This window comes from Desmodus rotundus, chromosome 7 (assembly GCF_022682495.2).
Source record: "Desmodus rotundus isolate HL8 chromosome 7, HLdesRot8A.1, whole genome shotgun sequence".
NCBI classification, from domain to species: domain Eukaryota; kingdom Metazoa; phylum Chordata; class Mammalia; order Chiroptera; family Phyllostomidae; genus Desmodus; species Desmodus rotundus.
In genome coordinates this window covers 3,599,412-3,613,678 of record NC_071393.1, presented here as the reverse complement: position 1 = coordinate 3,613,678, position 14,267 = coordinate 3,599,412, and the positions used below count along the sequence as shown (strand labels likewise).

The 14,267-nt window shown below is 50.8% G+C and overlaps 1 protein-coding gene across 6 annotated transcripts in view; it reads right to left on the bottom strand.

Annotated features, from left to right (window-relative positions):
* Positions 1-14,267, bottom strand: part of CLIP1 (CAP-Gly domain containing linker protein 1) — a 98,553-nt gene that overhangs the window by 34,488 nt on the left and 49,798 nt on the right. For 3 of the 6 annotated variants that reach the window (XM_053928275.2, XM_053928274.2, XM_045200715.3), the window contains exons 6-11: positions 12,628-12,825; positions 11,918-12,021; positions 9,876-9,936; positions 8,651-8,683; positions 5,590-5,694; positions 1,013-1,957 (exon numbers count right to left, since the gene is read on the bottom strand). In XM_053928275.2, coding sequence (XP_053784250.1) covers positions 1,013-1,957; positions 5,590-5,694; positions 8,651-8,683; positions 9,876-9,936; positions 11,918-12,021; positions 12,628-12,825 — 1,446 coding nt within the window. The remainder of the gene's footprint in view (positions 1-1,012; positions 1,958-5,589; positions 5,695-8,650; positions 8,684-9,875; positions 9,937-11,917; positions 12,022-12,627; positions 12,826-14,267) is intronic. The other 3 variants (XM_053928279.2, XM_053928278.2, XM_053928277.2) reach the window with 2 other exon arrangements.

The following is a 14,267-nucleotide window of genomic DNA, read 5'->3' as shown; positions in this document are numbered from 1 at the left end:
GGCTTTAGTTAAATCTTGATGTGAAAAAGTAGACCAACCATTAGCTACATATTCTCCACTAATTAATTTTTGTATTTTCATTGGTATTTGGAACCAACTGAGGAGACTGGAGAAAAATTTCCTGTAAACACTGAATCGCCTTCAACTGAGGTTACTTGGCAGTTTTTGCTATTTGTCTGTCCTCCCTTCCCCATTCAACCCTCGCCGCCCTTCCTTCACTGCCAACAGAGCAGCTTCTCCCACAAAAGGCTCAGAACACTCGGCATCAGTGGCAGCGCCCCAGCCGGCGGCGGGGGAGTGGGAAGGGCACAGCCTTGGGCTGTAAGACATGCGGCAGGCGGGTGTTTCAGACCGTTCCCTCCGCCTGGACCAGAAGTACATTCACCGGGTCTCCCCCCCCCACAGCAGGAAGCAGACTGCATTCGGTGGCACAGGAAAAACTCCAGAGAGACGTACGTGGCAGTGCAGAGGGCTCTGGGCCCTTCGCCGTCACTCTGCCGTGGCCGTCACTCATCAGAGCGTGCTCACGTATGACAGTCAAGTGGCACGCAGAGTTTGTGTTCTGCTTTTGTGTATGACCTCGCAGGTGAGGCAATCATGGGGCTGGGAAAGGGGGTGACCTTCTGGGTTTCTATCCAATTCATTCATTCCTTCACCTTAACACCATCGACTTAGGGAGTCCTCTATTTTCAAAAGGGATTCTAGACCGGAACCACGCCGAAACAGCAGGTCACAGAACCGCAGAGATAAAGTAACACACTGCCTGGGATACAGGAAACCAGAACAAACTCACAGAACTAAACCATCATTTTCCCAAATCTCCTCAGATGAGACCATACGCAAGACACTCAGAAGATACTATACTCAACTGGGCACCTCATTAGCACTGAGCAATTTGCTTGAATTAAATCAGGAATTTGGACACGGAGTTGTCTCAACTCAAAAATAACGAGCGATGCAATGGAAGAACACACACATGGAAAAGGAAAAGATGGAGGATGCTGGTACGAACCTTGCCACTCTCAGCCTCCTTTTCAACCTCTAAACTTCTAATCTGTCTCTCAGCGGCCTCAAGCTGCTGTCTGAGTGTCTCGATCTCCGATTTACCTTCGGAACTGGCTTTCTGCAGCGCATCGAGGTCCAAGAGCTTTTCCTCGGCAGCCTTGAGCTGTGATGTAAAATTATCAATGACCTCGGTCTGTTTACTGCATTTGGCGCGCAGGGCCTCTAGCTCCTTTACCTTTATTTCCGCTTCCTGTAACTTGTTCAGCGTGTCTTCCATTTCTACTAGATGCTGCTCCTCCGCCCTGTCGAGTTTCGACCTGACGGCTTCCAGGTTTCTCTCCTTCTCGTTGATGACCTCCATCAGCTTAGCCCTGACGGCTTCCATCTCTTTGGCGTGAGCGGACCGCTCGGAGTCTTGTCTGTTCTGCAGATTTTCTATCTCGTGCTGGTAGTCTAGTCTCGTCTTCTCTATTTGCGTTTTTAACTCGGCAAGTTCTGCTGTCTCTGCTCCAACCCCCTTGCTGAAGGACGCCTTCAGCTCCTCCATCGCCTGCTGGTGGGACCCGATGGCGGTCTCCAGCTTGGACTTCCACAGCGCGATCACATCCGCGTTCTCCTTGTTGGCGTGCTCCAGCTTGCTTTTCAGTGACTCGTTCTCTTTGGAAAGCTTCTCTGTGGCGGCCTGGAGAGACTTTATCTCCTTTTGGTGGGTTTCTTCCCGGGCTCCAAATTGCTCCTTCAGAGAAGTCATTTCTCTTTGGTGGTCAGTATGGGCGGCTTCTAACTTTTCTTGCAAAGAGCTTATCTCTTGCAAAAGGGACAGTGACATGTCAACATCCCCAGCGGGTTTATTGGACTCTAGCCTTCTTCGCAGCTCAGCTACTTCCTGTCCTCTCAACGCTAGGTCTTTTTCTAGCTCCATTATACGAGACTTTTCTGACACTGTGGCCACCTATTGACAGCAGTCCAAAGAAAAAGAGATCAATTAAGTGACGAATCACTGATGGCTTTCTTTTAACTCTCAAGACCTTAAATCTCTATCCCATCTTAAGGCAGCAGCCAAACGACCCCTAACACCTATGTGTGAGTCTACCTCTCGCTATAATCAGGGCTCAGGCCCAATTCTGGAAGCTCCCATTCAAAGCTAAACTCTTTGGCGAACTTCCACCACTTTGAGAGACTAAGGGAATCTAAAATTGATGTTGAGTTCAACGCCAAGAATATTTCTTTTCCCCCCAAAGAAGCTTAAATTGGGGAAACTTCCATTAACTGATAAGTTAAGGGAAGCAGTAACTTTCAAAGTTCTCATGTGTATCTGCCTGCTGAAAGAAAGAATCTTCCTTGATTTGCCTGTTTTCCCTACCCCACTTCACTCAGGGTGTATAAATGCTTCTCAAGCTGACGGAGAGGATTTTCAAGCCCGCTGTGTGGTGGCGCAGCCAGGAGCCACACCCAGCTGCCGAGCACTGGGAACGGGCTCGTCTGCAGTGACGGGCTGTCAGTGTGAAATGCACACCGGGCTCCAGAGACAGGGAGAAGAACGAACACCATCTGTCCAGTGCAGGGTCTTGTACTGACTACAGGCTGGCATGAGGGCATTTCAGATACATTTGTTTAAATAAAATACAGTATTAACTTCACCCGTTTCTTTTTATCTTTTAAAATAGCATGTTCATGTGAGTAGCAGAACATGTTCTATCATATACTTGTATACGTGGCTCGTACTAGACGTGTACGGAATAGCACTGGTACCAATGGTGTGAGATTACCTAGGAAGTGTTTCAAGGACTATCACATCAACTGTAGAACAAAAGCCTCAACTGGACGAGTTAATTTACTAACTTTCAGAAAAAATGACAACGGAAGAATGGTCACTTACCTGCAGTGACACACAAGCATCCTACACAGCACCCCCTTTGGGTTTTCTAATTCTGCCAGCATGCGGATATGCACCTCTTGTTCCCTAACCCAGTGGTTCTCCGGCTGCAGGTGCACACAAGTCACCTGGGAGGCAGGTCTGCAAGGCAGACCACCCCCTTGAATTTTGATTCTACTTCAGCTCTGGGATAGGACCCAGGAACCTGCTTCTTTTAAACAAATGTCCCAGGGCCGAGAAAAAAACTTTCGTAACCAGTGTGCCTTTTTTCTAAGGAAATTCTCTCCCTCCGCTGCCTGCAGGCAGTCAGACCAGCACACAAATCGTGTGGGAATGACAGCCTCAGCAATAAAGTTTCCTCGCCTGACCTGGGAAACAGAAGGTATGTGAGGGATCTCTCCATACCAGGGAGTCCCAGACTTCAAGGACCCTCATCCTCCCGGAGAGGATGACTCCCTCCCTCACTGTTGGGACAGAAAACCCTCTGTCCACCTTCAGGCTGTGACAGCAATAAGGACTAACGTGTCCACAAAAAGACGGGAGAAGTACACACTCCGGTCTCCAGCACCGCAGAACGAAGCCACTGGACATTTCAGGGCGGACGGTAACTGCTGTGTTCCAGGGCCATCGCTGCTCCAGGTTAAAGATGTTAACTCACTGAAGCCCCTTTTCTGGGGTGCGGGACGGGGCAGTGTGAGAGCTTGTGACCGCTCGGTAAGGTACAAACCATTAATAAACCCCTTCGCTACAAGGCCTGTAACATCAGTAAGCCCAACAGGGCAACAGCTCGGAATCGGAACAGAGCAGGCAAACTGAGGCACGCCGAGTTAAAAGAAAGTACGGGCGGTAAGAAGCAGTGTGGCTCCGCTCAGTGCGGCATTTTCACGGCGCCCCGTTTTTATTGTATCTCCCAAAGCCCGCCCTCAGGCGAAGCAATCTCTGTGATCTCTCTCTGCGGTCTCTGCATCTGCCTCCCCTGCTGGCCCGAGGCCAGGAGAGTCAGGCCCCCTTTCTTATTCAGGCTGCCGTCCCTACAGCCCTGAGCACGCCGCTCACAAACTGGACTCAGCGGCCGAGAGGGGTCCAAAGTGCTTCCTGACAGGAATCCAGGTGGTGTGAGACCCGGATGGGTCCCTGGCTAGTTTCACACTTGACGAACCGAGAGTGAGGATCAGCAGAAGACAAAGCTACTTACAGAAAAATGGAGGCTCACATCTGAAATACGTGAATGGCCATGCCGTGAACGGATGCCTTCTTATCCGCAGCAGAAAATAATAATACTGCTACTAAATATCGAAGCTGTTTGCTGACAAAGCAATACAGGAGAGGCATTCAGAAGTAAAAAAATATCCTGCTTCAATAATCTCACTCTCGGTCCCTTCTATTTCCCAGGTCAAGTCTGGCTCTCAGGTAATGAAGGAAGAGCACCAAACCACCAGGACATCCTTCTTACCAAACACGCAGGAGATAGCTTTAGTTTTGAGGCCGACCGAGACCACTTCCTTTTTTCTTAAAAAATAAAAGCACGACTTAGAGAAGAAAAATCACTCAATTATCTAGATTTTTAGATCAATCAATGATTTCCCAATAGGAGAAATTTCTAAAAATACTCATAATTCAAAAGAAAAAAATCAGTGCCAATATTTGATTAGAGATAGAGCAATTTTTGATATTTTAAATTTAAGGATCAAGGCAATTCAGCCATTGACAGTCAAATGCATGATTTAAGAGGTATCTATATATACACGTCGTCTTCCGTGCAGATGACTCGGATTATTCCTTCAATGTTTCCGCACAAAACCGTTCCCGTGACAGACAGGCTGCATGTGGCGAAGGGCACAGACTCTGCAGCCAAACGGCCGAGACACAAACCTTGGCTCCACCTTACTATTAGCTGTGTGACCTCAGGCAAATTACGTAACCTCTCTGTGCCTCAGTGTCCTCACCTGTAGAACGGGGACACCACCACCAGCTCCCGCCTGGGGTTGTGGTGAGACTAAGTGCCCGCTCGCTCTGCGCTCGGAACGGTGCCTGGCCTGCGGCGAGCGCCGTGCGGGGGTTCCCATTGATACACAAGTGGAAACACGGCGAGGGTAATGGCTCCAAGGGGGTGGGGGTGGTAAGAAGCCATTCTGCTCCCGACTCACTTTTCCTTCCTGACAACTGACACTTGACCTCCCAAGTCACAGAAAGGAGGGAAACTCAGAGAGACCTGGCATCAAGGGGAAAGGAAGATAACGAGGGGGGGGGTACCCCTCAACTCCCATCAGTGAGGGTTCAATGTTTCCACTCCCTTCTCCCCCAGGGGCCAGGAAAGAAGGCAGAAGAGAGCTCAAGTAAAACAGTGACAAAAAATGAGCTGGAAAACCCAGTAACTAGGATAAGAGAGTAAGAGGACAACGACTGCTTGTGGCCAGCTGGAGAAAGGTGCTTCAAGGCAGCCGTGGACGCCCCGCAATGTACACGGCTGCGGGGTTTCCGATCTTGATTTGGGCTGAGTTAAGCAAAGGAATGAGTCTTTACCTTTGACAAAAGGTTTGACATGAAACTCCTGTGCCTACCCATCCGTCTAAGCTCATGAAGGGCATCGAGACCAAACTCAGGTTGAACCACTGGGTCAGGGCTCGGGCCAAAGGCCAGGGGCGCCGCCCGAGGCGCCCACCACTCGCACACGCGGCTCGGCTTCGTCAAACAGTGGAAACCATTACCCTAGTGTCTTCTAACTCCCTCTGGAGTTTGTCAGCTTTGGTCTTTTCAAAGAGCAGGCTCTGTTCAAGCTCCTTAATGCGGGCATGCTCCAGTTTGGTCTGCGTCTGTTAGTAAAAAGGAAGAGGAAGAGAACACAACAGTGCCACCATGACATGCCAGCACGAGAGGAGAGACAGCGGCATGCAGGCCGAGCCACCGGTCCCGTCCGCCGACGGGTGAACGAACGAGGCGGGCAGTGGGGAGGGGCAGAGGGTGGACGTGAGATGGGAGGCCGGGGTGCGGATGGACACTGACAACACGCGGAGGAGGTGGGCGGGGGCAGGAGCTAGTCTACGGGGAAGGAAAAATGGAAAACACATGAGGCAAGATGAAGAAGAGTCAGGCATGCAGCAAATATAAGTTATATTGATAAGTGAAGTTTATCAGCACAAATTAGAGTAGTTAATATTCCTCTAAGCTGTCATTTTCCCCTCCTCCCCACAACGGCTCTTTGACATTAACGTGTAAGTAACTGACTTGGTAACTTTAAAAAGGAGACTGACCCTCAGAATGCTCCCCAGCACCTAAACAGGGGAAAGGTAACCTGCTACATCTCGTCGGTGTTCAATCAATAAAGCCCTGGAGCAGATCCTTGCACTTCGGCTTGATATGACCAAGGGTCACGCGTGACCCCTCACAAAGGGCACCCAGAAACCCGGGCTGAGGTCACCCCAGCGGCCTCTGCTGAGGCGCGAGAGAAGGACCCGAGGAGCTGGGCAACAGCTCACATCTGACAGGTGAGAGCCATTAAAACTCTGATTTCTTTCCAACAGTGGCTTTTCTAAAGGCTGTTTGTCACCAGGGGGGAAAAAAAAGGAAAATAGGTTTACAAAAAGCAAGTTCAATACTAATTGTGACCCACGGCCTCCATCCCTGAGGCTCAGAGCAGGAGAAAAGTCTGGCCAGAGCTGGACTCTCGGTCTTGCTCCTAAGATGTAGCGGTTTTCAGCTCCGAGGTGAGAAGCTCGGACTGGACACAAAGGCATGAGTCGGAGCTCCGTGTTTCAAACCCTGGGAGACTCCCCATCATCGCTCCCTCGGACAAATTCGCTTGGGTGGAGAACCCAGAAGGTGATGTCTTTGTAACAGGTTAAGTGCAGCAGAATCTTAATCAAATGAACTTGGTATCAGTCTGAATCCACCTCTTTTCCCCTCACCTCTCCTATGCGAGAGGTTTAGCATAATCAACTGATAAAAACTACCGAGAGAGCTATTCCCAGAAGCTTCTAGTCACTTGTGTTAACTTAAAACATTTTGTGGTTCTAACTGGTCAGATCTATCAGTCTGGGCCATCGTGGGCAACGAAAAAACAACAACAAACTCTAAACAAAGTAACAGAAAGTCGTGCAGAGGTTCAGCGGAAGGGGGAATGCATTACATTGTAAACGTCTTTGCTCTGAGGATGTGATGCATTCAAGAGCTCACTCTGCTCGTGAGGCAGGTAGAAGTCATCATGGAATATTTAAACAAAACTTTCACCGGCTTCACCTCTCACAGTGCACGAAAATAACAACACTGAAAACCACGTTGTGCAGACACATGGGCCTGTCCCTCGTCCCTATGTGCCTTGGACAGACGCTGTTCCATTTACCTGCTGTCACAAGGAGAGACTCTAATGCAGACCTACATCACCGGGGCCCCAGCCTCGAACACTGAAATTCAAAGAGCACAAGGCACAGAGCCTTTCCCTCCTCTGGACACTGAGCTCGGTGACCCGGGGGAGGGGGGGGGGGGGGAAAGGTCACCACTCAGGACAAAAAGCCAGCATCCACTGAATGGGATCCTGTCCAGGCAACGTGGCAAGATCGTCCCGAGGGGGGACGACGGCCCTCTCTGCACAGCCACCAGCACGGGAACACGTGACGCACTTCCACGCCACGTGCGCGGGAAAGATGCGACACTGAACGGGACAGCCCCTCTTGCTAAACGGCTCCTTTCTTAGAATAAGACACGGTGCCGCGAGGGCAGCCCAGGACGGGACTGAGAGGGAAAGCAGAGGCTCTGCGAGAAGCGCACAGAGAGGCGGGAGGGGCCCCATGCAGACGACAGCGGAGGCAGCAGGAGCCTGTGTGGGAAGGACAGCGAGACCCAGATCACTGAAGTAGCGGCACAGAAAGGAGCCCTTCGGAACCGCGGCCCTGCTAGGGTTCGGTCCCAGCCGTCTGCTCCAGCGGCCAGCAGGCCGGCGGCGGGGAGGAACGAGCAGTTCCAATTGTGTTCTCTTGTGGTGATGAATCCAAGTGCAAAGGCTTTGGGTTTCTGTCCGTTGGCATCACAGCTGGCAAGGGGCCCCGAGAAGCCAGATTTGGAGCTAACTTTGGTAAGATCTGAATTGGGTGTCTGGTCTTAAGCAGAGGGCAGAAGGGAAATAAAAACACCTATGTGCCTAGTAGCACTGCTACCCAAAAAACTTCACTTCAAAATAGTAAGTTTAAAACACTCAGCCTTTTCACTGAAGAAGGCTCGCCTGTAGTTTCAAAAACTAGGGAAAATACCTCAACAAAAGCCTCATTGGAAAGTCTGGTCAGCTGCAAGGACAGGCACTGGCCAGCAGGGGGCACTCACACCAAAGGCAATCAGTCTGGGATTCCCAAGGCCCTTTAAGTCTCCCGGGAATGAAACCTCCCCCAGAATTTCTGTAATTCCTTCATCTAATAAGTTTTATGCCTTCCTCGGCTATCATCTCTTTGGGAATAATCCTATTACAATTAGAAGACACCAGGAATTAAGTAAAGGCCAGGCCCCCAGACAAAATTCTTTTCTTCCCCGCTTTTTGGCAAAATTCTTTATAACGTAAACATTTGCCTATACTTCGTAAGAATGGACGTACAGAGCTCAGTCATAGCAAACACTTTCTTAGGGACACAAATGTAACCGCTCTGAAAGCCACATGCACAGAACGCTGAGGCCAGTGTCTCAGGGTCAGATACGCAGTTAGTATTGGAGTGTATCAATAAGCATTTTAATCTGTAATCAATCTGTGTTAACAAGGGATGTCCACACAGTGACGTGGCCTCTTACATTCTCGGGGTCTTCAGAAATCTGGCTCTTTTGCTATCAGTAAAAAAATAAAAAATTAAACAATGACAAAGGAGAGATTCAACTAAAGTATCAATATGTTAGGGTTTCAAAAAAACTGACTGATTCTAAGTAAGTTTACAGACAGACTAGCCTAGTGCCATTGTGAACATTTTAATCCGTCCCTCCCCCAAATACCCTCGGCTACACCTCAAGTGAATTAGATGAAGACAGGAAGCTTCTCATGAGACTCGGGGGGTATTTCTAAATGGATGAGAGTAACACAAAAGTAAATTAAAAATGTAATTGTATGAAATGAGCGAAGAAGTTTTATTATTAATAATCCATTAGACCCTGGGCCTTATAAAACTAAAACTCGGAAAATGGTTTTCTTACTTTCTGTTAACTACAGAGATACATTTACTTCCAAAGAAATCCGAGTTCCCATCTGGAAGGGCCCTCGGGATGTAAGCACGGAGCGGGCAGTCAAGAGGCTCTAAAACTGTAATGTTAGCAAAAATGTATGTTTTGAGAACTGCATAGGAAAGTGCAATTTTTACTAAAATATTACAGATTAAAGTACCAAGAATCTGCAAAATTTGAAAATTTTAATAATTTGTCTGTCATATATCTGGCAGTGGTTTGAAAAGCATCAAAACCATTGTTATGAGATGAGAACTTAATGATAAAGAAAAATCTCTATCAATTTAAAATATGCCAGGGAAGTAAAAAAAAAGCTAAAACAGAAACTGCTTATTATTTCAGGCAATTTACTTTTTTAAAAAATCAACTACTAGAACACACTGTTACTCCTTTTCCAGGGTTAGAAAAGACTTATCCTGCTCAATTGTAAAGCAAGGCTGAGACAAAGTGAAAAGCTCTGCTTTGCACTATTAGGATGAAGCAAAAAAAAGCCCCTTCCAAGGCTGTCACTTGTCATCAGAGGGACGTAGAGTCTCCCTTGGGACACACTGCCAGACGTATGACTCGACTGACTCCAATTTAAGGTTCCGAATTTCCAAGCACAAGCGAAGAGCAGTGAAAATCTTCTGTGGCCACAAGGCCGGGCGCTCGGGAGCTCAGCCAGCCCACAGCCCAGCTGGCCAGGGGCCGGGCCCCGCCACTCCCACCGCGGCCTGTTCTGGCCACATCAGCGGGCACAGTGACTTCATCCACGTTTCTGAACACTGGGACCCTTGGACACTTCACAGAGCTGGAGGGGTTTTACCTCAAGATCGCCTTTCGTGATGGATTCCTCCTCGACCCGGAACTGAAGGTCCTCAACCTTCCTGTGGGACAAAAGGGGAACGAAGCACTTCAGAAAAGTAACTAAGGAACACGTGCTGCAAAGAGTGTGCGTATGTGTGTCTGTGTGTCTACAATCACCACCCCGCAGAGGCACGGGGAGTGACCCCATCGGTGGGCCCCCGGTCCTGCACCTGAGCAGCCTGCTCCACTCGGGAGCGCCAGAGCCGCACCCAGGGGCGCGTTCCAGGAGGCAGGAGGCAGGAGGCGAGAGTTCAGAGAAGTCGACGGGTTCATTTGCTCACAACCAGCATAACGGACCTCATCAGGACAAGCTCTGCCCAATGGGAAGAGAGGACTGATTTCCACAGAAGGAGGTTTGGGGATGCAAGCCTGTTGTTTCTACTTTCCAGGAGCAGAATGTGGGGGAAATTGGCACAGAAAACAAGCTTCTCTTCACACCACCCCAGGTCAGCTCTTTGAGGGCGAGGGGGGCGGGCAGCCCACGCCGAGTGTGCTGGGGTGGCGCTAGTGCCGGCTCCAAGGCTGCGAGAACAAGGCTGTGAATGCTTTGGGGGAGAAGTGGTCAAGAATTCTATTTGCACCCTGGCTGGTGTGGCTCAGTGGATTGAGCGCCGGCCTGTGAACCAAAGGTCGCTGGTTTGATTCCCAGTCAGCGCACATGCCTGGCTTGCAGGCCAGGTCCCCAGTAGGGGGCAAGGGAGAGGCAATCACACATTGATGTTTCCTTCTCTCCTTCCCGTCTTCTCTCTCTAAAAATAAATAAATAAATAATCTTAAAAAAAAAATTCCATTTGCTTCTAAAATGCACATCTTTTCACGCTTCAAAATCTGGGAGACTGCGAGTGGGTTTCAATCAATGCCGTCTGAAAGTCAGGGAAATGTGGTACTTTTTGAGGACGGAAAATCTGGGTAACTCCCACACCGTGAACCTTTAACAAAACTGGGTGTTAAGAGAAGGAAGAAAAGGGGGATAAAGTTCATAACATACATGCAGAACAAACCTTTTGAACTCACTAGCATTTCTAAAAATCCTACTTGGTCAAACAGGAAGCAAGCAAAAGCCCTCCAGCTACGGTAGAGCCCGGGCGGCAGAGCAGGAGGAGGTCTGAGGACAGAGCCAACGGCAGACGAGCACCGGTCCCCAGCACCCGTCCCCGCCATCTCTCCTTCACGTGCAGCCAGTTAGATGCAAGGAGATTCTTCCGCAAGTCATTTCCTGGTAAGACGCTGCAGTCCACCTCCGAGGGGCTGTCCCCTCACTAGGGCAGCACTGTGACCGTCCTGGGCGCTGCCACAATCGACTACTAGGGAATTAAGTCGCTGCCACCAGAAATGACAGGAGACGGCAGTGAGTGCAACACCAGAGGACAAACATCCCAGAACCGGAGATGTCCCCGCGGTTTCCGTGAAGACACTGTTTTAGAGACGGTTCGTTAACGTCTCTGAAGGCCTTTTGTAAGAACCAAACTTGCTTTCTCTGACTCTCAGTTTAGCGCCTGATTTCCTCCCGACCTGGATAATTCTTCAACTGCTTCCCGTGAGAGCCCTGTTTTCCCCTAAGGTGCTGCGTTTCTCAAGGACAGGGACCTTGCATCACCAGCCAGACCTAAGACAACGTCATCAGCTACTCGGAAAGTGCTCCCTAAACCCTGGGGAACTTGGACCCAGCACACCCTCCACCAGCAAAGTCTCCAGGGGGAAGCTGGGTTTGAATGAACTCCACCACACTGACTGAGGTGATCCTCAAGAGGATGCTTGCTTGGCACACAGTAGGTGCTCAAAAAATATTTGTTCAGTTAATCAGGCCACGTCTGGATGATTCCAAAGGATGCAAAAGAAGTCGAATCAAAGCAAACCCTCCTCACACAGAATGGAGACTTCAATTTCCACTGGACACGGTCATTCTTTTGGTTCTAAGGGCTGACCCCAATGTGGCTGCTAACGGGAAGGGTGGTGTAAAAGGGAGAGGCCAGCATGCACCAGGGCGCAGGTTAGGGTCACCTTTTCTCCTCCTCGAGCTGGTTGAGAAGCTCCACCTTCTCCCTGTCGGCAGCTTCCACCATGGCTCGCAGCTGGTCCATCTTGGCCTCCAGCTCCAGGACGTGCTGGGGAGGCAAGGGTGGCAGTGAGCAGCCCCACTCTGCCCCACACAGGCCCAGGGACGCCTGCAAAGGGCTACAGCTAAGTGGCACCACTGTGGGCTGGCATTACTGTGAATCCTTTTCACGTGAAAATGCAGTCTATGACCTTTAATAGGTCACTCAAGGCAGTATTCCTGGAAGGGGACGATGGAAACCCCACCATTAAGGCGATAGAGGGCAATGGTAACACAGCTCCCCCCTTTCTGGACGCTGAAACTCACACAAAGGACAATCTGCAAACCAGAAGCTGTGACACGGGTGAAGTCCTAGTAGACGGGCTCACCTAACACAGACAGGCCAGAAGACCTGGACATAAAGACCGCAGGCTCAGAGAGACTCCAGAAGGACAGAACTGCACCTGTACGCTGCCCCACACTCACTCGCGCCCCAGGGCACAGCTCGCAAACAAGCCCAGCAAAGGCGCGGCGAGGCTCCCGAGACTAGCGCCAGGCTCCAAGCACCGGGTACGCAGTCCGGCCTCCCTCAGTTTAGAGCCTGCTGCCGCCTCCGCCACGAGATCCACCTGGAACCCATCACCATCGCCACGGCAAGGCCAGCGCCAGACTTCACCTGGTCGTGTCCGTCCCGGGCCAGTGCTAGCTCCTGCTCTATCTCCCCCACGTGGCTCGTGGCCTTGGCCACCTCCGCCCTCTCCAGATCCCGTTCGGCCAGCAGCTGCTCAATGTGCTGCTGCTTCTCCTTCAGGGCCTCCTGGAGGGCAGTGGTGCCGGAGATCTTCCTGGCGTAACGGGATGAGGTCTCAGTCAACTGCAAAGAAAGTTAAAGACGTGAAGGCAAGGATGCTACGAGGGACGCAAGGGGAAGCGAGGCATGCAGGCAGCAGCTCCTCCGCACAGCCAAAGCACGGCCGGCTCACAGGCTAGCCAACGGCCAGGAGGACAAGGCAGCACGGGCCTCCTGTCTGCGTGACTCACAAAGAGTGCACCGATGTGAAGAGGTCACGGAACCTTCGGGAGGACGTCAGCAAGAATAATGGCTCGAATCCATCAGAGGGGCCCTGAGTCAGCTGACAGGGCCTTGCAGGGATCTAGAGAACTTCCCGAGAGCCCACTAACACACTTCTCTCAACCCCACTGCAACCTAAGCCTCGCTCACAGCTATCCTCACAACATTTGGGGCAACCTTTTGATCTTTAGATTTGAGGTTGAGACTTTTTCCAACGTAAGCTTCTAAATACCGTTAAGTAACCAACAGGTCACCCCTGGCATCACGACCCTTCCTTCAATTGACCAAATAGCTGGAGACTCGGACCTTTGTTGGGACTTTCTTCACCTCTGTTCAGAGCGAAAGGCAGAGGTGGTCTCGCCAGGCAAGCCAGAGAGACTGGCACAGACAAGATAAAGAGGAAAACTGCCCGCCTTCAGGTGTGTGGGAGTGGGTGTGTGTGCGTGCACACGTCTGGGCATGCACACACAGAAGGAAGAAAGAAAGAAAAAGAACATCAGAGAAAAAAAGAAGGGAAAGAAATTCACGAACAAAGAGCAGCAGGGAGGGAAGGACAGAGGGAAAGGACGGATGGAGAGGGAGGGGAGGGGAGGGGGGTTGGGAGTACGTTTGAGCTCTGTCACCTGTGTGTATCCTGAGGCCAGCAGTCACGTGAACACACAGAGAAGCAGCCCCTGTTAAGTGTTAACAGGTGATTGGCAAGGTGGGTGCTGTCCTCCCGAGCCAGGCTTCAAAGGCTGGCGGTCAGGAAGAGGCCTCTCCCTCGGCGAGCCTTTGTCCAAGGCCACTTCCCCGGTGCTTTCGGGCTCTCGCCCCGCAGCCTTCACTCTGTAGTCTGCAAGCGGAGCTCAGTTGGGGCCTGAATGCTCTTCTCGTCCTCGTCTGCCTGCGTTCTTGTCCGGGACTTGGACTAAGCATGAGGGTCTGCCGTCAACCCACAGGGAGGCCGTCGGATCACAGTGAAGAGTACAGGAATCCAATCAAACCTGAGCTGTCCTTTGCGGTTTCCATTTAGTGCAATTTTGTGAATGTTTAAACGTGCTGGGGGAGGGAGTGTTCCTGGTGTTTTACCACCTGGCCCTGACGTCCCGCCTTCCTTACCTGTGTGGTCAAATCTCACTTTCCCACAATGCATTTCTCCCTGCACGCACGCAATTGAGGTTCCCCAACCCTGCTTGGAGATCTCCCAGGGCACAGCTGTACACTCGCCAGGGAAGGATTTCACATTTCGAGGGAACCGCAGC